The sequence below is a fragment of the Silene latifolia genome, chromosome 1, assembly GCF_048544455.1.
Source record: "Silene latifolia isolate original U9 population chromosome 1, ASM4854445v1, whole genome shotgun sequence".
Lineage (NCBI taxonomy): Eukaryota > Viridiplantae > Streptophyta > Magnoliopsida > Caryophyllales > Caryophyllaceae > Silene > Silene latifolia.
In genome coordinates this window covers 188,916,440-188,938,850 of record NC_133526.1, presented here as the reverse complement: position 1 = coordinate 188,938,850, position 22,411 = coordinate 188,916,440, and the positions used below count along the sequence as shown (strand labels likewise).

At 38.3% G+C, this 22,411-nt stretch overlaps 1 protein-coding gene across 2 annotated transcripts; it reads right to left on the bottom strand.

Annotated features, from left to right (window-relative positions):
* Positions 1-7,993: 7,993 nt before the first annotated feature.
* LOC141613876 (uncharacterized) lies at positions 7,994-21,910 on the bottom strand. Of its 2 annotated transcripts, XM_074432619.1 has the most exons (6): positions 21,717-21,910; positions 19,055-20,188; positions 16,866-17,765; positions 12,338-13,695; positions 9,784-10,215; positions 7,994-9,693 (listed from the first exon to the last, which is right to left on the bottom strand). In XM_074432619.1, exons 1-6 carry the CDS (start codon positions 21,733-21,735, stop codon positions 8,455-8,457), a joined length of 5,082 nt encoding a protein of 1,693 aa, XP_074288720.1. In that variant the 5' UTR covers positions 21,736-21,910; the 3' UTR covers positions 7,994-8,454. The 2 variants fall into 2 exon arrangements, with proteins under 2 accessions (XP_074288720.1, XP_074288723.1); XM_074432622.1 differs by lacking the exon at positions 21,717-21,910 and having other exon boundaries at positions 19,055-20,390.
* Between the last annotated feature and the right edge of the window lie 501 nt (positions 21,911-22,411).

Sequence of the window (22,411 nt, the reverse complement as noted above, 5' to 3'; positions counted from 1 at the left end):
GTATTGTATTCGACATCATGCATCCAACACTAACACAATGTTCAAAAATTCAGATTTGAAATCAGCTTTCACCGACACGCTATGCAACACCAAATTAGAAAATTTGACTTAGGTTTGGATAAAATTGGTATGATCAATGCAAATGCTAGAGCTTTGTTAGAGATCATCCCTCCAAGTAAGTGGTCTCTTGCTCATGATGGTGGTAAAAGATATGGTTTGAAGACAACAAATATGTGTGAATGTTTTAATGGTGTGCTAAAGGGAGTAAGATTTCTCCCAATTCAAGCCCTTGTAAAAGCCACTTTTACACGAGTTAACAAATATTTCGTTGATAGAAGAAAAATGACAAGGGATAGATTGTTAGGTGGTTTTAAATGTTCGGATAAAGTAACTAAGACACTTGATGAAATTGAAGAAATTGCCGCCCATCATGAAGTTAGTGAACACGATTTTGAGCAAGGCCTTTATCAAGTGACTACAAGTCAAGGTCGTAGGCTTGGAAATCGTGGTGGAAGAAGTCACACGGTACGATTGACAGAAAGGACTTGTACTTGTAATAAGTGGCAAAACTTTCATTATCCTTGTTCACATGTAATGGCGGTATGTCGTGCTTTTTCAATCGACGTGGATCAATATGTTGACCCATTATACTCTTCCGAGGAATATCATGGTTGTTATCATGCAATATTTCAACCTATTCCCGATGAGGGTTATTGGAAGACATGGACGTAGAAGAAATTGATTCCTAATGATTCTTGGATAAGAGGAAAGGGAAGACCGGTATCTAAAAGAATTCTCAATGAAATGGATGAGGTTTCCAAGTCTTCCGTTACTTGTAGTTTGTGCAATGTAGAGGGCCATAACAAGCGATCATGTGCAAGAAATAAATCTAGGGAGTAATTTATCAAGTTATTTTTTCATTGTTTAACATTGAACTATTAAAAACTATGTTATTTTTTCTTGGAGTTTGACAATGTTAATTTTTTTTTTTTTGATGTGTTTAGGTTAAATGGAGCTGGGTCCAGTAGATGATAGCGTTCTGACATTGCAAGAGAAACATAGAAGCTCGGTTATTTGGGAAGGAGAGGTAATTAACGGTTCTTTAAACTTAGTATTATGTTTAAAAAAATAATATTTACTTGTTGAACTTATTTTAAAACATATATGTTTATTTTTTTTTGAAGGATATCGAGCCGCTAAAGTGTAGAGATCATCTATATTCCAAATCTAAATTCACCGTAGCCCCAGCTGTTGAGAATTTCATTAGTGGAACCCAGTTTCATGGTATTCATAGGTTAGCTTATGTTGTAGCTCATCCTGATATGATAACTGCATTAGTTGAGCGTTGGAGACAAGAAACCCACACCTTTCATTTAACAGTCGGAGAAGCCACCATCACTTTGCAAGATGTTAATGTTTTGTTGGGTTTAAAGGTCGGGGGATTACCTATAACTGGTAAATCTGATTACTTTTGGCTTGAGTTATTGGAGCATCACTTAGGTATTAGACCACCACCTAATGCATTTAAGGGGAAAACTTTGAAACTTTCTTGGTTAAGAGCAAATTTTCAAGGCCTACCACAAGATGCAACCGAGCAACATCTTCATGCATATGTAAAAGCTTATTTGCTATATTTGATCGGTACCGTGCTCTATCCTGATAAAAGTGGCAATAGAGTACAATTAATTTACTTCCTCCTTTTGACAAATTTGGAAAGATTGAATGAATATAGTTGGGGAAGTGGAACACTTGCTTATTTGTATAGAAACTTGTGTACGTCGTCTACAAAAGGAGCTATAGAAATTGGTGGTTGTCTTGTTCTAATACAACTTTGGGCTTGGGAACGTATATCTAGTGGTCGGCCTCAGGGCCGGCTGGAAGGGTGTACAACCCGTGCGACCGAACAGGGCCCCCGATTTTAAGGGGCCCAATATCTGGAAATTCTTTATTGTATGTATATATAGCATGTAATGTGCTTTTAGAGCATCAATAGTTCTCTGGCAAGTTGGTAGGCAGCGCTAACTTGTACAAATTACTTCTTGGGTTTGATTCCTTACAGAGCCATTTTCAAGAGTTCCTTTTATTTTATTTTATTTTATTTTATTTTGTACAACAAAACATCAAATAATGAGGTGGGTGGGATTCGAACTTGGGTCGATGCATGAGAAGTATGAGAAACATACCATCTTAACAACTATACTTATGTTATAGAAAAGATTTTCAATTTTAAATAAAATGCGTGCCCTTGTTTTATTGTCTCTTTCTTTCATTTTTTTAGATGACATTTTTAGTTTAATTTACTTCAAAAGGGCTCTATCTAATTCTGCCATATTCATCATGTCCATATTATTATAATAGAAATATCATAAAAATAAGGCATGTATGCCATATTCATTATCTTCTACGGAGCAGAATGTATGTAAATGAAATGTACATCAAACAAAAGTTTTGAAAAGTATAAAAACTAAAAAATTACAAACTTCACATAATGTTTTCTTGAATTTAAAATTTATTTCATGAATAACCTACAATTATTAGGGGCCTGCTTTTGAATTTTGCACAGGGCCTCGAAAACGTCGAAGACGGCCCTGGTCGGCCTACCATCATGAAATCAACAGTAGAGGAGCAAGCCGGTGTTGAATACCCTCTTGGTTTGCAAGTGGTGGAGGGTGTTGACCCACTTGGTTGTAGGTGGCTAAGAATTCACCGGGCTTATAGGGATCACTTGATTGGATTAGTTCAATGTAGGCATGCTCTTGATACAATGGCCGATACCATGTTCAATTGGGGCCTACGCTACGGATGTCCTTTCCCTTCTTCCCGCCATTTGTACCGAAGATCCTAGTGAGTGGATTGTAAATGCACCACTCATTTGCTTTGAAGCCGTTGAGTGGCATTTTTCCTAATAGGGTTGTTAGGCAATTTGGTTGGCATCCAACGGTTCCCCCTCTATGCATGACATCTAAAAATTTGCATAAAATTGATCGTCGGGGAAATGCCACTGATTATGAGGAAATGCATAAAGAAAGCATTGCGAAGTGGAATAACCGCAAGAGTAGATTGACCCCTACAGGTGTTCCTTACAATGGTTACCTTGACTACAATGATGCATACCTACAATGGTATCGTGCCATCACTCGTCTAGTAGTTAGTAACCTCAGTACCGAAACACAATTCAAAGACTTGTATGAGAAGAGATACAATTTCTATCCGAATGCGGCGGACAACATGCAACTTGTAAGTATTTCTTCAATTTTAACAACCTTTGTCTAATGAAATTTGTTTAGTATTAGTTTAATTTTAGCAAGAATTGTACTTGTTAAATTTTGTAGACGGAGGGTCATTTATACAACTATAACCATGCTACTACTATGCTTGGTAACATACCGGAGGATGTTCCACTATCTCATGTAAACATGGTGCGCGAGATGCAGATAATGTGTCACGGTCCGGTACTTTTGCCGGATCGTGGCGCGCACCCTTGCCCGTCTCAAGGCAAGATACAAGCGACAAGGATCTTCGAACTAGTGATGGATCGCTCACTAGCACGATACTCGGGTCTCGGCAACACTCGACAGGATGCAACGAGAGCGTTAGGCTCTAGTGTTTGTCAGGCACTAGGCACTCGTAATCGGTCTCGGGGGTGTGAGTCGGGATCCTAGTGTCGATCCCACAAACACGGCTTGTTAGTAAAGTGAAGGCTAAGAGTCGTTCACAACAAAGCAACAACAAGCAATACGAAGGCACAAGGTAGGAAGTAGATTTTCATTCACTAGTACTCCCTAAAGAGGGAAATTTGATAGTTACATCCTCGTAGCAGGAAACATTGAATTTACAAGTTTAGTGTAGAATAGCGATATACCTATTTATGGAAACCTATTCTAAAACTATGCTAGACTAAGAAAATACTTACTACAAATGTACAAGGGAAATGAAATTACATAAACATAAATAAATCTAAGGGTTCGAAGTGTGCGGATCGTCACACTCTCCCCCACCTAATCTGTTGCCGCCCCCGGCAACACAAAAATCTTGAACGGTGCTTCAGTGAGACATCCTCGGTGAGCTCTGACTGTCCATGCAGTGTTGGGGGTTGTCTTGTACAACTCGGCTTGAATGTGCGCTTCGTTCCAAACAATGACTGGCCTCTTCGTCCCTTCAAGGATAGGCTGAAGTTCCTTGACATAGAAGCTGCCGAACATCATGTTCTCCAAATCCACCACGTGCTCCTTGTCTCTCGGGAAAGTCCACTTTGCCGCTGCTTGAAAAGACCTCTCTCGGGATTCCTTCAAGTACTGACCCCAACGGACCTTCATCTTGCCTCTCTTCACTTCAGCACCTGCATTCAAGGGAATGTGAGATCTCCAGGACGCCGAATCAGCATTTCGGCGCGGCCCCCTGATGGTACGAGGCCTTATCTCTTGGGTCGTCTGACCCGCAAACCAGGACGTCGATTCAAAGACATCGACGCGGCCCCCGATGGTACGAGGCCTACTTCTTTGGGCATCTCGGCCCTCATTGTCTACTCCTCGGTGAGGGGGTAGACTCTTCTTTCGTCCCCCAGGCCACTTAGCATCGTAGTTAGCCTAGGTCTTGTTTGCCCTCGGCTCCACCGAACCTTTAGGCATTCTCCAAGGTCGCATCTCTTGTTTCGGCGTCGGTATCACCCTCATAGCCGAAATTCGATGCTGCCCCTTGTCATCGTCGCTGTCTACCGTCTTCACTACGATAGACCCCATTAGTAGCATCGATCCGTCACTCGGTTTCAATACTACCAATGCTTTCTGAAAGAACTGCATCCCGAGTACTAACTTGAAGTCATCCAGCGGAACGGTGGTGAAGTCGAGCTCCCTGGCCCACTCACCCACTTGGACCGCGACCTTCTTAGCCACTCCTTGGACGCGTCTCAATTTCCCATTGACCGGCTTCAGGCAGCTGTTAGCATCTCGCAGAACTAGCCCCAACCGATCAGCTTCCTCTTTAGTAACAAAGTTGTGGGAGGCGCCCGAGTCGATCAAGGCTCGTGCTTGCTTCCCATTCACCATCAAGTCCACGTACATGAGCCCGTTGGATTTCTTGGCGCAGGAATCATCGTACTTCCCCATCGCGCTAATCCTTTGAAGTGAGCCCATTCGTGGTTGGTCTTCACCATCACTCGAGTCTTCGTTACACTCTTGGTGATAGTCATCCAACGCCCCATCAAGATGTTCTTGCGCCCCCTTCGGCATCTTCTTGAACATGGAATTGAACTCCGCTTTGTTCGGACAATCGGCCATCTTGTGAGGACCCTTGCACACAAAACACGCGAACGGTCTCTTCGTCGTGGACGCAGTAGAGTTTCCCGCCTTCGAAGACGAGCTTGAGGGCGAGGTTGTAGTGCTCGCCGATTGGGCTTGACTTCCTTGCGAGCGGAACCGACTGTTCCCAACTGAAAAGGCGCTGTTTTGTAGCCTTTGTCCATTGTACCCATTCTGTGATGCACCATTATTCCCCGTTGGTGCCAAAACTTTTGGTGCCTCTCGCTCTCCGTGAAAGTCGAGCAGGCGCTCCGCGGCCGATATGGACGAAGACAGAGTTTTGGGATTCTACCTCATGACCTCCTGTTGTGCCCACCTCTTCAACCCATCAATGAATTCGAATGTCCTATCGGTCTCGGACATTTCGGTTATCTCGAGCATGCACGCTGAGAATTCCCTCACATATTCCCGGATTGATTTGGTGTGTTTGATTTCCTTCAACTTCTTTCGAGCAACAAACTCCGTGTTCTCGGGATAGAAGTGATCCTTCAAGATCCTCTTGAAGTCGGCCCACGATGTCACCGTAATCGTGCCCGCATCGATTTCCTTGTACCTAGCCCTCCACTACATCCGGGCATCGTCGACTAGATACATGCTTACCGTGACAACTTCCGCGTCTTCGTCGAGCCCACTTACTCGGAAGTATTGCTCCATATGGAAGATAAAGTTATCGACCGCTTTCGAATCCCTCGCCCCATCGTAGGCACGAGGTGGAGGTGCCTTCACCTTATGGCTCCCCACAGATTTCCCGTCATTGGTCACCGCTTTCACGAGCGTGGCGCAAGTGTTCTCTAACATCTCGACCTTTCGATGCAGATGATTGATCTCTTCCTCCCGATCATCGGGGATCGCACCACTGATCGCTTGGATGCGGATGTCCATCCCGTCTACCTTCGTCTCAAGGTCACAAACCGTCTTCTGCAACTCCTCGAGGCTCGCGGCCATCCGCATAACGATGTCCTCGAGTTTGGGAAGCTTGACGTCGATTGCGTCCTCTAAGGCATCCACTCGGTCCTCGATTGTTTCGCCCATTTTCTCGATCTCGATGAACAAATGCGGCGTGCAGAAACCCGTCCGAAGACCGGGCTCTGATACCAAATGTCACGGTCCGGTACTTTTGCCGGATCGTGGCGCGCACCCTTGCCCGTCTCAAGGCAAGATGCAAGCGACAAGGATCTTCGAACTAGTGATGGATCGCTCACTAGCACGATACTCGGGTCTCGGCAACACTCGACAGGATGCAACGAGAGCGTTAGGCTCTAGTGTTTGTCAGGCACTAGGCACTCGTAATCGGTCTCGGGGGTGTGAGTCGGGATCCTAGTGTCAATCCCACAAACACGACTTGTTAGTAAAGTGAAGGCTAAGAGTCGTTCACAACAAAGCAACAACAAGCAATACGAAGGCACAAGGTAGGAAGTAGATTTTCATTCACTAGTACTCCCTAAAGAGGGAAATTTGATAGTTACATCCTGGTAGCAGGAAACATTGAATTTACAAGTTTAGTGTAGAATAGCGATATACCTATTTATGGAAACCTATTCTAAAACTATGCTAGACTAAGAAAATACTTACTACAAATGTACAAGGGAAATGAAATTACATAAGCATAAATAAATCTAAGGGTTCGAAGTGTGCGGATCGTCACACAATGTCACTCGAATGCTTGCAACGCACGGGACACGGGCATCTAGTCCAACCCATTGTCGCCGATCATCCAAGTCCTCCACACCAACCTCCTCCTAGATATCATTTACGTCACTTGGAGCATAGGCTTACCCCTATCCGTGAGGAGGAGACACCTACCGGTTCAAGTTCAAGACCAAAGAGGACTCGCTCAAGATTAGGCTAATGTGCCAAGTAGTTTGATGGAAATGTTTAATTTGTATGAACTTTACTTTTATTTCAAAGTATGACTTTAGTTAAATTAGATGGGAATTGTAGCACGAACTTTAGTTGGTTTAGTTTGTATGAACTTTAGTTGGTTTAGTTTGTTATCAATGACATGAATTGCATTTCCGGATTTCAATCCCGTGTTTGGTGTGTATGTTTGGGCATTGTGTATGTCATGGTGAAAGTTTGTGTAGGTGTGAATGTATATCATGTTGAAAGTTTGTGCAGCCGTGTTCGTCATAGTGAAGGACTAGGCATGTGTTTGCTGCTTTTTTTTTTCAAATCCACATGTGAAGCCGCCAAGGACATTAGCGACTTAGGGGGTTTGCTTTTTTTTTAGTGAAAATTAGACAAAGCCGCTAAGAACTTCAGCGGCTTTACCTGTATTTTTTGCATTTCTTGAGTCCAGTAGCTACTGGATTGGGCAAGCTTTTTTTTTTTTTTCAAATCCACATGAAAAACCGCTAATAACTTCAGCGGCTTAGGGGGTTTGCTTGTTTTTTTTAATAGAAAATTAGACAAAGCCGCTAAGAACCTCAGCGGCTTTGCCTGTATTTTTTGCATTTCTTGAGTCCAGTAGCTACTGGATTGTGCAAGCTTTTTTTTTCACATCCACATGCATAACCGCTAATAACTTCAGCGGCTTAGGTCGTTCTTTTAAAAAAAAAAAAAAAGCTTGGAGAAGCCGCTATAATTCTTAGCGGCTTACATGAATAACACGAATTTTGCAACTCCAATAGCTACTGGATATGGTTTGTGTGAATTTTTTATGAAGAATTGGTAAAGCCGTTAAGAAGATTAGCGACTTTGTTGAAAATCTGCGGAAAAAAAAAAAAAAAGAGTGATGACGTGGACACCATAAACGTAAATAGTTTCAACACAACACTAATTACCTAATTAATTTGCTTAATAACGCTAATTAACCAAAAAATTCAAAAAAATCACTAATCTTCTCATACTTCTGTTTCTTGGTTCCAGCTTTCAAACCCTGCCACAGAAGACTGGTAGAGAGTGGCTCAAAACTAAAGAAACTGAAAGACATAAGAACGAACTACAAAGCACAGATTACAACAAAAGTGAAAATTAGTAGCTTACCTCCCTCTTAAAAAATACATGAGAACGTAACCTAACGACTCTAGATCATCCCTCCGACTTTGTTCTGCACATTGAAACTAAAATCAGGATCAGAAACAGCTGCTGAAATGCCAACTTGATAAATGGATATGATACACTTTATGAATTCATCAAGAATTCTGAATTTAACCAATCACGGGAGGGAAAACAGAGAATGAAGAGAATGATTCATCAAGAACTTGTTGAGGTTCACCAACATATCTTGTAGCTCCTCACTTGCAGACTTTGTATATTCCGTCTCGTCAACTTTCAATTCACATAGATTAGGAGCTTTTATTCCTCCCGATGAGAATGATTCCATGTCATTGCACCCACTAATAAAAACTTTCTCCAAAGATGGCAATTCCAAAATATCATCACGATTTGGATCTCCCCGTATAAAGCATGTCATTTTGCGGCAATCATGTAGAAACGCATAACGTAATTTGGGTGCAACTAAAGGCTCGGATGAAAATGACACCATCTTACGGCAATCCACCAGGTCAACTCTCTCCAGAGATGGCAGTTCTCGAACACCATTCATTTCTCCAGACACAAAATACTGCACATTACCACATCTCAGTAGTTTCACTTCTTTTAGTTTTGGAGCTGTCAAGGGTCCTGAGCAAAATGATTGTAGCTTACGACAGCTGGTCATTTCAATTATTTCTAGAGATTGAAATTGCAAGGCAGTGCTGGATTTGGAGGCAAAGTTGGAGATATTCAAATGATCCAAATCCAGGCTTTTGAGGTGAGGGAAACTTAAAACTCTATCTTCTTCATCCCCAACTAAATCATCCTTGATTATTACTTCCAAATTTTTGCATTTTCTGATCGCAAGACTTTCTAGTTGCTGCAGTTGTTCTCTACCTTTAATGAATAAATTAGCTGGGAATACAAATTTCCAACTTAATTTACTAAGATAGAGGGTGCGAATACTTTTGAACAGATGTAGTGGCAACATCTTCAGTTTCGGGGTCTTCAACGTTAGCCCTACCAGACGTCTACATAACAATCCAGCATCATCATCATCTTCATTTTCGAACAATTGTTCTAAAGAATCACATTTATCAACGGAAAGGTTTTCCAAATTCGGAAGCTGGGAATATGTCCCGAAGACCTCTTGATTTAATGGTACGTTTGAGAATAGAGTGTTGATATCACAGAAATCAGTGACAAGGAGATGGGACAATTTATGAAAGATCAAGTGTGGAATGGACGTCATCCCATGGACCTGACCAAGCGTTAACTTTTGCAAGTTTGGAACCGGGTTTAATGAGATGCTACCACTTTCGCTTTCTCCCCCTAGATCTGATGAAGACCAATTCCATAGCCTCACAACTTCTTTTGACACATTCCGTATATCAAGTTCCTCTAAGCACGGAAATTCAATCTGCACGTTGATAATAAACAGTCATTTATTTTAATTAACTAGATACGAGTTATATTTATCATCATCACCAATGAGAATAGTACTCTGTACCTTGTTAGGGGAAAAAGTGGTCGAGTTTTCTGAGCCATCAAAATTAGTAAAATTAGGAGCATCAGACAATCTCAGTGATTTCAAATTAGGGAACTCCAGTTTATAACTTCCTCCATAGAACCTTTCAAGTTTCGGTAAAGATTTCAAGAAAAGATGTTTTAGTAGCGGAAACTTGATAACATGAAGTTTGTCCCCTTCCGTCTCTCTCGTAATGACTTCCTCTAACTTGGGACATTCGGTTATGGTAAATTCTTCGAGTTGCACAAGTGCAGCAAATATAGATGGAGAGCCCAGTCTCTCTAATTCTAAACAATCACCAATATATAGAAACTTCAAATTCTGAAAACTGGAAACATCACATGCCTTACTCCAGAGTGTCGAAATTGTTCTATTAACGGACAACTTCAAATTCTCAAGAGATGGAAATATGCTCTGCCACATGTTAAGAGGATATATGTTAGATATAGCCATTTTATAGCCATAGATATAGGTAGCACAAAAACATTACTCGTTTCAAGTCTCTCATTTCTTCCCTTTTCTTTTGCACACAAGAATTAAGGAAATAGATTTGAACCACACAAAGCACACAACCAACATTAAAAAAAAAAGGAAAAAAAAGGCAAGAAAAGGCGACTTTTCTTAAAAAGGAAAGAGGGAAGAAATGAGAGCGTTGGAGGCAATACATACTTTTACCCTACCTATTTAACTTAACACAAAATCTCATTTAAGGAGACACTTTTCGTCACTTCAAAAAGACGTCTTAAGCTACAACTGGTAGAGTACGTTAGGGCTGAGCAAAATTATACGATACGGTTTTATTATACGTATCCGATACGCTATACGAATTTAATTATACAGATTTTTGGATATCCGATACGAATTTACGGATATCCAATATGGTTCTTTAAAAACCGTATCGGGTAAGGATCGACAAAAGATGAAACCGGATATACGGTATCCGATACGGTTGCCTTTTTTCTAAAATAAAATATTTAAATATATGCATAAATCACAAAATATCCAATATGTTGGTGATTAAAACTTAATACTCTGTAGTATTAAACTTTATAAGTTATTTACTCTTATACTCCCTCCGTCCCGGTCAATTGTTGTCCTTTCGTTTTGGCACAAAGACCAAGGAATGGGGAAAAGACCAATAACTAAATGACAAGTGGAACAAATTGAATGAGAATGATCAAATTACTCATCAAGTTCATTCTTAAAATAGAAAGGACAACAAATGACTGAGACACCCCAAAATGGAAAAGGACAACAAATGACCGGGACAGAGGGAGTAACTTTTTAACACACTTTTAACTTACTCAAAAAACCAACAATCACATATAGAAAAGAAAAAAAAACTATTAAATTAAACAAGTGAGGCTGAAAACCGGACACCGGATATACGAAAAAACTGGATATACGGTTTCCGTATATACGGAAAAACCGTATCGGATAAGGATACTATAAAAAGGAGATTTAAAAAACCAGATATCCGATACGGTTTCCAAAACCGTATCGGATATACGGTTTTGCACTTTTGCCACCCCTAGAGTAAGTGAGGGAGGGGTTGTGAGAGGTCTTTTTAAAAAGACGGTCACAAGCAAGAGTTAGTGTTAAATAAATATCAAAAAGTGGCGGTGCAATTTTGTCTCAGATTCTTTAAAAATGTCTCATTTACTTTATGCACAAGGATTAAGGTTGGGAGTGGGGTGGTGGGTCTCACCAATAAAGTAGGAGAATTGTATTAACAAAAACATTCTCCGAAATGGAGCAATTCTAATGAATATGTCGAAAACAGAATATAAGACATTTCTAAAGAATTGGAGGCAGTACTGTAATAGACTAATAGCTCCTCCGTGTAGCTAATTTAGGAAGCAGTTTATTTTTTATATGGATTAAAATTTAAATGGTGAGTTTTAGTGACGTTCACTCCATGGTCTGGACAAGAGCGAACCTTATTTTATTTGGCTCGGTACACGGTCCACCTGTTAACTCTACTTTGGTCTTCGGTAAGCTTCGGACCAAATTGAATGGACCCCAAGCCTGACCATGGACAAAACTTACACGGAGTATAACAAAAGAGTCTTTAAAGTTGTAATAAATATTGATTTTATTTCCTACTTTGTTTACAGTATTATAGATTTGTTATGAAACATTTTTTCATAAAATTATACTCCCTCCTATTTTATATAAACTTCTCTCTTTCTTTTTTCATCTATTCACAATACCTTCCCTATTTCTTTATTTAGAAAAGTTCTATACTTATTTTAATCACCTAACCCACAACAATATTCCACCTCACCCCACAACAATACTTATTTTAATCAACTTACCCCACAACAATACTTATTTTAATCACCTCACCCATAATAATACCTCACAATACCTTCCCTCTCTCCAATTACCAAACCCCACTACAATACTTTACCTTATTTTAATCCCCCTCCTTAATTCTAGTGCCTCCCAGAATAGGGAGGTTTATCTAGTATCGCATGTGTTACACCGAGTTTGATACAGCAAACATGGTGATATGGAGGAAGATCCAACATACCTTTGCATTAAAGAAAGTATGATCCACTGACGAAATCTCGATGGTATAATTCTCACTGTGTGATTGCCCCACCACGCTTGCTAAACTTCCCACTTCGTATAGGTTAAGTGATTTCAAAATAGGAAATGAAATCGTATCTGTTTCGTTTTCTGCTACGGACGCTTCCTTTTCAAAAATGAATTTCAAAGATTGACAATATTGAACAAGAACCTCAGTCAAGTTAGGTGGAACGACAGTTAGAGGTAACCCATGCTTCAAGTCTGGCAAGAGAAATAAAAAGAGGTTTCGGAGATTAGAGAAAATTCCTGCCGGAGCTTTCCCATCACATATCATCTCTAAGCTCTTCATATGTCTTAAGCTTAAACTCTCGAGATTCACAAATGCCGTAATTGACTCGTCTTGTTCATTTGTGGTGATTATAAATTTAACCTCACAGTTGACAATTTCCAAAATCTTCAAGTCCTTAAAACCGTCTTCGTCCAACTGAGGGACAAAATTCTCGACGAGCCGATCACAGCCCATTACTAGCAAACAATCACTTTTCTTCAGTAACGCTCTTAGCCATTTGTTTTGACTCGCATCTATATCATCCAATTCCAAAATATAACGGGATGCTGATTCTTCAGCCTTATCCCATTTGCTAGAACTCCCAACACGTATTTTGAACTTGCTCAATTGCTCGGCGAGTTGGCCATTATTTACGGTTAACAATTGTTCAACTTTGGGTACATCGATTTCAAGCACATTTAAGTGAGATAACGTAGCAAGCTCACTACCACTTGCCTGGTTAAATCCCTCCCCTTCATTAACATCGTCTATATTTGTTGATGCCCAACCATCAAAACAATTGAGCATGTAAAGTCCTTCTAAATTAGATAAACGGGATAATATGTTAGCTGGAATACTTTTCACACCTTTGCACCCTCCCATATCCAACAACTGAAGGTTGGATAATTCGCCAATTTCAATAGGCATTTCTTCTAAACTTGATTCGCGCAAACTCAGGACAAGAAGGTTCACCAACTTACCAATCAATTTAATGTCTTTCAACTTACAGTGGTGCAAATGCAACGTCTGTAGACGCTCCAACTCCCCCATTGATTCTGGTAACCCCAGATTAAAGTTCACATTCGACAAACTTAAAACCTTCAGATTCTTCATTCCTACAAAGAAATCTGAAGGAAGAGTTGTTACGGATACGTCGCCTTTCAATAACAAAATTTCGAGCATAGGAGCCTTCACTCCGCTTAGTCGAGAAAAGTCATGACCAGACATTAGTGATATGGCCGTGAACTTCTCAAACGCCTTCTTACGCATCCATCGGGGTATACTTTCAACTAAGGTCATGCGATCTTTGCCTGCCAAACGGTAGCAAAAAAGTACACATAATCAATCAAATATCTTATAACCGAATAAATACAACCATATTACTTTCTCATTTCTAAATAGAGAAAATTTTGAGTCGGTTATGAAACTGGCTTCCATGGCTCCAATTCTACATAAAAGTACATGATATTTAAGTTTGTAGCAACTAGCGGGGATCACACTATTGACTCGTTGATTAAGTGTAAGTATTCCCCACGAGATTACCTATTCAAGTATTTTACGGAATTACTTTTTCACATACGAAGTTTACTTTTTCACATACATTTTTTCATTTACTTTCCATCTAATACCCTTCTTATCTAAAACTCGCAAATTAATCCTTCTCAAAATTTCCCTAAAACCTAATTTAATTGCTCCAAGAACTTGAACAATGGATCCTAATTGTTAAATTACTTATTGCTTGTTTAACAATTTGCTTATTAATACTCGTATTATTCGTTGTTTATTGTGTGCACGAAGTTGAATTATATCTGATACTTGATTGTGGATTGATGAACAGTGTACATCTCTATCTATTCATATTGAAGTATCGTACAATTAACTCACCTTCGTCAATTTTGTGATTATTACACCCTAAAGTTTCATCACTGTACAATGAATTCAAATTACGAGGCCTCATGCATTAGTATTCATGACAATCAGATGATCATAACCAAAGGAATATTTAGATTAATTGAAAAGAATAAGAAAGAAGACTAATAGGTGTAACTTGATTAACTTGATCTGGGAAGATTTTGGCGTAGTTCATAGGGTGAGTACGTGGTGGCCAGGGTAGGGGATGCCGGAGCAAGGTGGGTATGTCGGAAGGTGCAGTAGGCCAGCGGGAGAGGAGGAAAGAGGCGTGTAAATGGTTTTGAGCGAGGGAGATGGGAAAAAATGACAAGGATAAATCGTAAAAAAACGTATGTGAAATAGTAAAATGCGTATGTGAAAAAGCACATCCCATTTTAAGATACGCCACTTAAAACAAGTGATTGTTCCAAGACTTGGGAAAGGAAAATGAAATTGTGTCACAAGCTTCATATTAAAATTTTGAGAGACGAAAACAGTAATGATGAAATAGACCAATTTGAAAATATCCCAATATCCTATCTATCTACCACATAGAGCTCTAACCAATTTGAAAATATCCCAGTGTAGTGCTAAGTGGCTTAACATTAAAACGGGTTGAATCATGTTGATGACATTGGCGGGATGTCAACTTGATCATGTAGAAATGCAACAATATATAAGGTTCTTAAGTTTATAGGCTTCGTCTGATTATAATTAAAAGATGATGAAGGATTAGGCTAATAATCCCAGTCTTATATTAGAAACACACCTCAATCTTATTCTGAATGTTTTGGTATGCAATTTTGAATTTTTTTACTAAAGAATTTCAACAAGTGTTGTTGAACCAAAATTTTGTTGATAGTGTTAGACCACACTTAGATTGATGATGTCAAGTTTCTTTGTAATTTAATGGTTTGTTTCTTAATTATTTCTAATAGCAATTGAAGTTCACAAATCACTCCTCAAAGATGGTGCAAGATTGGTCAAGACAAAGAATCTCCCGTAGCCTAAGTTGAATGTTGTAAGCGAGTTAGTGTAACATTCTCAATTTGTCAAGTGATAACAAAACCATGCAACAGTGCAACGGTTTCTGGTACAACGAATGGAGAATTTTCACAAAGCAAATGAATTTTGAAAAATGCAAGTTTAAACTTTCATAAGACTCCTTGTTTTTAAGAGAGATCATTTTACAAATCTGAAGCACAAAGAAGAATATGCTTTCTAGTTAAAAGATATCAATCTTGTTTCTACAAGTTAATTCCAAAAATGAGTCGTTTACTTTTCTATATTATTTAGCAAAAATGTGAGTTCCCATAAAAGTTTATAGAGAACACTCCTTACATTGAAAATGAACCTTTCTTGAGCCTTGCAAACTGATTGTTCTCTATAAGCATTTCTTTAATGAGATTAAATCTGATTACTCTTGGATAATAGTCTGAAGAAGTTTTTTTAGGATCCTTCATTTATACACTTCTTCTCCTATAAATAGTCATCTCATTTCTCATTTATTGTTAAGACTTTGAAGAGCACTTATTAAGTACTTTGCAAATCATTTCTGAGTCAAAAGCTTTGTCTTCTAAGTATTTGCAAAAACGTTTTAAGTCTTAAAGTCTTCAACTGTTTTCGAAATAGTCATAAAATCTCCATGTAAGAGCTCCACTGTGACATAATGAGTTTGTTCCATGATTCTCGTGTTTAAGTCTTAATTGTAATCTCCATATTCTTAAGTGAACCACTGAGATTCTGACTGTGGAAACTTGTGAGATAGAACACATGAACTCTTGAAGTGGAGTAGCTTTAAGTTTGAGTTCCAACCGAGTTGGTTGGCGAGTTATTTTCATTGTAAGGGGTTTAATAGTTTGAGTAAATTTCTAAACAAGCAATAAAACAACGGTTAGACGTAGGCCTCGGAGTAGAGGTTGAACCAAATTTTTAATATCGTCTTGTTTGTCTATTTACTTTTACGATTTATTTACTCCTCAGTTCGTCTTAATCTTGCTCTCTATGTCATAGTCAATTACACTGTGACATAGACCTGTTGTACCTCTTGTGAACTTACAATTAATTAAATTTCTCAAGACAATTACTCAAAATCACTTACTTGTGTTATCTCCTAACCATGTTAAGTTGAAAATTTTAAAAGGTACACCTAATTCACCCCCTCCTTCTCTTAGTTGTTAATCGTTCTTAACTCTTCATATAGATAGTACTTGGCACTCCTTTACATATATAATGACAAACCATTCTCAAAAAAGATCTGGTTAGTATCCCTTAAGAGGAAGCTATCTGCCTTAACATTAAAACGGGTCAAATATCATCCCATTTGAGCATTTAAGGCATATCTTTTGTTTTTCACTATACATTTTGTTTTTGTCTTATTCAAACTAATTCAACTTCCCTTTCGCGTATTTATTTTAGGGCTATGCTCTTCTTTCATGGAGTTGATAGACCCTTTTTCCCTATTTTTGTTTCTATATCTCGGTAAACTTTTATAGGCAAGTTACACATTTCTAAGAGTTTAATGAACATGCGAAAACCAGAGAAAATTTTCTCAAAAATCGATATTAATTTGGCGTTAAGGTAACATTACCTTTATCAATAAATGAGATAGCTGATGCGCGAACAAGATCATGAATCTTGACTTCCCCATCAGAATCACCTTTTAATAACAATGAGGATGAAATGAGTTCGTTAGCCCACGCATTTGCTTGCTCCATGGCTTCTGAAAGGCCATTGACACGTTGGAAAAAATCCAACCCAATGCCATATCTCATCAAGTCGTCCACTTTTACAGCTGAATCGAGGGGAGATAAACAAGCAAGAAATAGAAATATTCTTTTTTCTTCGATATCAATAAGATTGTAACTTGTTTCGAGAATTGAGTATGTCTCCCGATACTCACTGCTAACTTGACTCGAGATAGGCTTTTCCGATGTCTCTGCAAAATGACACCACAATGACAGTTTTTTGCCCTTTAATGCACTCGCTGTTGTGGCAATTGCAAGGGGTAAGCCGTCACACTTCCTCAATAATCTGTCTGCCACTGGTTTAAACTCTCCACTACCCACTTTCTTTTCAGTTTGGTTTTCAAAAAGATTTAAAGCTTCCGTTTCATTCAATAAGCCCACCTTAAATATATTAGCTTCTTCGACATCCATGAGCCTACACACTTGTTTTTCCCTAGTCGTAATCAATAGTTTACAACAGAAATCTTTATTACTTTTATGAGGAATCCCCACTTCATCGAACTTAAGTTTCTTCCATATATTGTCAAGGATTATGAGTATTTTCTCTGATTTGAGTTTATTATAAAGAATGCGGGCCCTTTGAGCTATAGTGTGCATATCATCCAATGTCAAGCCAATTCCCCCGGCAATTTGATTTTGAATGCTTTTAATATTTGGAGCTTCTGAAACCTCGACTATCACTCTTTTATCGAATAAATCACTTACTCGTTTATAGGCAACTTCTTTTGCCAACGTTGTTTTTCCTGCATCCATGTTAACTAAAATTAGTACTACTTACAATTTAAATACAATATTTGAACTCCATAATGCAAAAGCGCCAAATTTGTATCAATGCAAACTTACGCACATTAAAATTTAATAAGCATCTGCAGTCCAATTGTCATTCAGTTTGACCTCTACATTTATCAAGAAGATCCAAAAGTGAAAACATCATGAAAAAATTTGACATTTTTTCTTATGGCTGTTACTTTGAGCCTCATTTTCAATTCTCATGGCTTAAAGGTAGTGGTGAATTTGTGATCTAGGGAGTCGAGCTCCCACTCCGAGAGAAAAACATAATCAATACCCAATTCGAGGAAAAAATACAGCATTTTTTTAGTTCATGTTTAATAAATGAATCATCTTTCGAATGATAATTAGTCAAGAAAGTGAAAAGAGCGGATTTCTCCACCAATATCGTTGTCGGCTATGAAAAACACCGCCCTATTTTAGTTTCAATATTTCTCCTTGTGTTTTCGAGTGAGGGGTTTGAGGTTTTTGGTTGGTGTTTCGTTCAGGGTATGTACGGCGGGATAGGGATAGTCGTTGGGCAGTGGTGGAGATTGTGGTTGCGAGGTTGGTATGTAGTAGGTTATTAGGTTAGTGCGGGAAAGGGAAGAGGTTAAATTGGGTGTTAGGGAATGGTGGTAGAGGAATTTGGCGATACAAAAGGAATGAGGAAAGGAAAAGAAATAAATAACTAGAAAGAAAATGGGAAATTTGTTTCTCTTTTCATTTCCATTAAACCCAATCATAACGCCCCCTTAAAGGTTTTAAGGGCGTGCCAATTTAAAGGTTTTAAGGTCATTACTCACGATTTCAAAGTGGAAAATAATGTTGAAAGGGATCTCACCTTTTTGCCACTAGGTTTTACTCCCTCAAAAACATTTTAATATAGCATATACTGTAATTGTTTTGTGCAATTTCATTTGATATACTGTATATTTAACAAGTTATCTATAAATGATTCCTTGCACTTTTTTGGGTATTTATGCCAAAATCAAGGGTAAACAAATGACCGGAAGAGTAATGTAACAAGGTCATGTCATCCCCAATTCCCTCCTCAAAACTATACCCATTAACTAAAACATGTTCAAACTAAATGCAAATTTGATGAGTCAACTGTGAATGCTCTAGATCACTCACTTAAATTGATAATCTAAAGTAGTTGACTTGGGTTGTATGGCAATTCAATCAAAGAATGAGGCATAGAACAACTTATAGCCAGAATGTAAAGAAAATAAAACATTCTTAAAAGCAAATAAAAACTTACCACAGCCGCCCATGCCAAACACACCAACAATGTTAACTTGATTATCTTTTAAAGCTATCAATATTTTCTGCAGAAGTTCTTCTCTTGATTCCAAGCCCTCTATGAACTCACCAGGAATGATTTCAAGTTCGTCGTTTCTTATACTTCTTGTCACCATTTCTGGAGGACAATCATGAATCATAGACTTGATAGCTTTGACCATAACTTCAGCTATTTCACTCATATCATGACGATGACGGTAATCTCCGAATCGAACCACACACCAGCCACAGTATCTGTGCGGCTTCCCATTTTCTTTAACTTGCTCAGACCCGGGACTCTTGCTCAAAGCATCCATGACCTCCAACCCTAATATTGCGCCATCTGGCAAACCCTTCTTGAACTTCTCGTCATCCAAAAAGGTCATTAAGCTCCCTATATGTTTGCGCCAAATCCCAACTTTCTCTTTAATTATACTTTTATTAACTTGTTGGACATCATCGTCGTATTTCGGGAGGAGTACTTCCTCTTCATCATGATCAATATGCTCAGCCTCCTGTCGAATAATACCTTCTGCTTTACGCAAAATTTTAGCCATCTCGTCACCGTCTTTCTTGAGTTTCTCGAGATCAACATCATTCAACAGTTTAACCACAGCAACAGACGCATCATCCCTTTTTATAAATTTCTTAAACTCCTCGGCAATATCCTTCATAACATCGCTGGCTATCTTGGCGACTTTCTTATAATCAACATCCTCTTCAGCATCGACTTCTTTGTCAATCGCCTCTTGATTGCACTTCTTCATCACCACATGGACCACAATGTCAAAAATCTCCCTATCATCTTTCCATAACTTTTTCAAAACACGACGTTCTATCATTTTCACCACAATTTCAGCCACCCTTTCTTCTTTCATAAGCTTCTTCATTTCTTCCCTCTCGATCAACTCCTTCAAATTATTTAGCCAATTTGCAGTTTCTCTTGTCATCACCCGAAGATCTTCCTTGTCTTTCATCACTTTTGCCTCGATGTCCAGCTTCTTCGCACATAAAATTCTAAGTTCTTTGAGTAGATCACTCATGTTATCATCATAACTCTTGATAAACTTCAAATAGTCTTGTAGTCGATCGACTACTAAAGTCTTCACAGGCCCTGCCACAGCATTTACAGCACCTGATATTATCTCCGACATAGTTACCCCCCACAGACACCCTTTCTCTATTTGTTTGTTTTTTATTTGAATTTGGCTTAAATAACTTCCAAAAATGGGAAGCACAAGCACACACTGCACTCGAGCGACTTGTAACAAAAAGTAGAAAAACAAACTCACATATATGGGTCTTAAACGACTAATCAGTAATCACTCTAGGTAAAAAGGAAGAATGATAGCACCAGAACAAAAGCAATTAATTTGTTTCACTCCTTTTCAACTCTTCAAATTCTTATTACTAGAGACGTGTTGTTGCAAAATTTAAATAGAGTACACAATGCCCATTTGCTAATTTTAAAGCCTCAAGTGGATGGAGATTTATACTTTATACTTTGTTTTAATTCAGAACAGCTACCTGTCTCGCCTGCTGATAATCGGAGACATGTGCATTGTGCATTATTCAACGAGACGAACAGTTAAATAATCAAATAAGTTTCTTTCATCTTTTAATGAGCTGCATTTGCGCCCGTTAATCCAACGATGAAATAGTATATGCATTTATATTTATTATTATATCCAGCATCTACACATCCTCGTCTTCTCTTGTTTTTACGGAGTACTCCCTCCGTCCCAGTCAATTGTTGTCCTTTCGTTTTGGCACAAAGACCAAGGAAAGAGGAAAAGGCCAATAACTAAATGACAAGTGGAACAAATTGAATGAGAATGATCAAATTACTCATCAACTCCATTCTTAAAATAGAAAGAACAACAAATGACTGAGACACCCCAAAATGGAAAAGGACAACAAATGACCGGGACAGAGGGAGTATATTAGTACAAAAAGTTTTGCTCTGTTGTCAACTAAACAGTCTTTTTCACTGAAAGAGATGGACAAAGATGTTTATAAAAATCAATCCAATTGACACAGGAGTGTATTCGACATTAAAACACTAAAATCAACTAAAATTGAGATCCGAATCCAGATGAACCCGGTTTGCCGGAAAAACTTTTAACCTTATGGCCGATAAAATTCAGTCTACCTCAAGACGGATATGCCCGTCTTAAATGAGAATTTGTGGATATTTAATACCCCTCACACAAAACCAATTGAGGATCAGGATGGGTTGGTAGACAAAAACAGACTTCTTTCTAGCTGCAATTCCTTTCCGATATTACACAGGAGGAGAGATAGTCCACTTTTATAAGTCAAGGAAATTTCATCACAAAACTAATTGGAACCACAAATTTTTGTTTAAGACGGTTATATTCGTTTTTAAGCCTAAAACGAGTCAAGTATTACATAATGTCAAACAATCAAGTCTCTTTCATGGTACTACATAATAATGAAGATGTGAGGAGCATTAGGAATTTAGGATTGTTTGACTTTAGCAATTCATGCAATTGAAGTATTAAAATAATAACAATTGCAGATAATTAAATAATGATGATAAAGACAAAAATAAATAGAAATTGTAAACTTGCTCAACAATAATCAATAATTGATGTACTAATTAAAAGTAGCTGAGATACCTTCGAAGAAGATAATCATGGAAGTATAATTCCGCAATAGTCGGCGTTGATTGAGAGTAATGACGCCATTCGATTGAAGATGAAAAATTGAAGAATTTTAAAACAAGCCATTGCAGGGTTTCTCGGTGAAAGTGGTGGAACACGGGAAGGTGGTGAAGAAAAATTTAGTAAGTCGCAAATTTAAAAAGATCATCAATTGTAAGTATCTAGGTAGCACCAAAACGGACAGGGATATGGATATGGACACAACATGGATATGTGACACGGCATCCCATAAAATTTAGGACACGAGACACGTTATTTAAATTTATAAAATATATATTTTTTAGTTATAAGCGTTTGATTTTATTTTTGTAAAAGTATTTGATATTAAATTTAAATATGTGAAGGTAAAATTTGTTCTTGATTATAACTCATTATTCTGGTTGTTGACATACATGAGTACATGATGTTTGACATTCATTATACATGAGAAGAAGCATATTGGTAAGAGTTATGCATGTGAAAGCATTGTAACTAGTTTTAAACCCGTGCAAAATTGCACGGGTATATATTTGGGTCGGTATTAATGTTTTTGGATGTTTTTTTTTTTTTTTTTTTGCATTTCTATTGTACTTATCTAGTTGGTCTAAATCAGCGATCTACATAATTAATGTTTAAACTTATTACAAATACGTGTTCACATGCAATGGTTT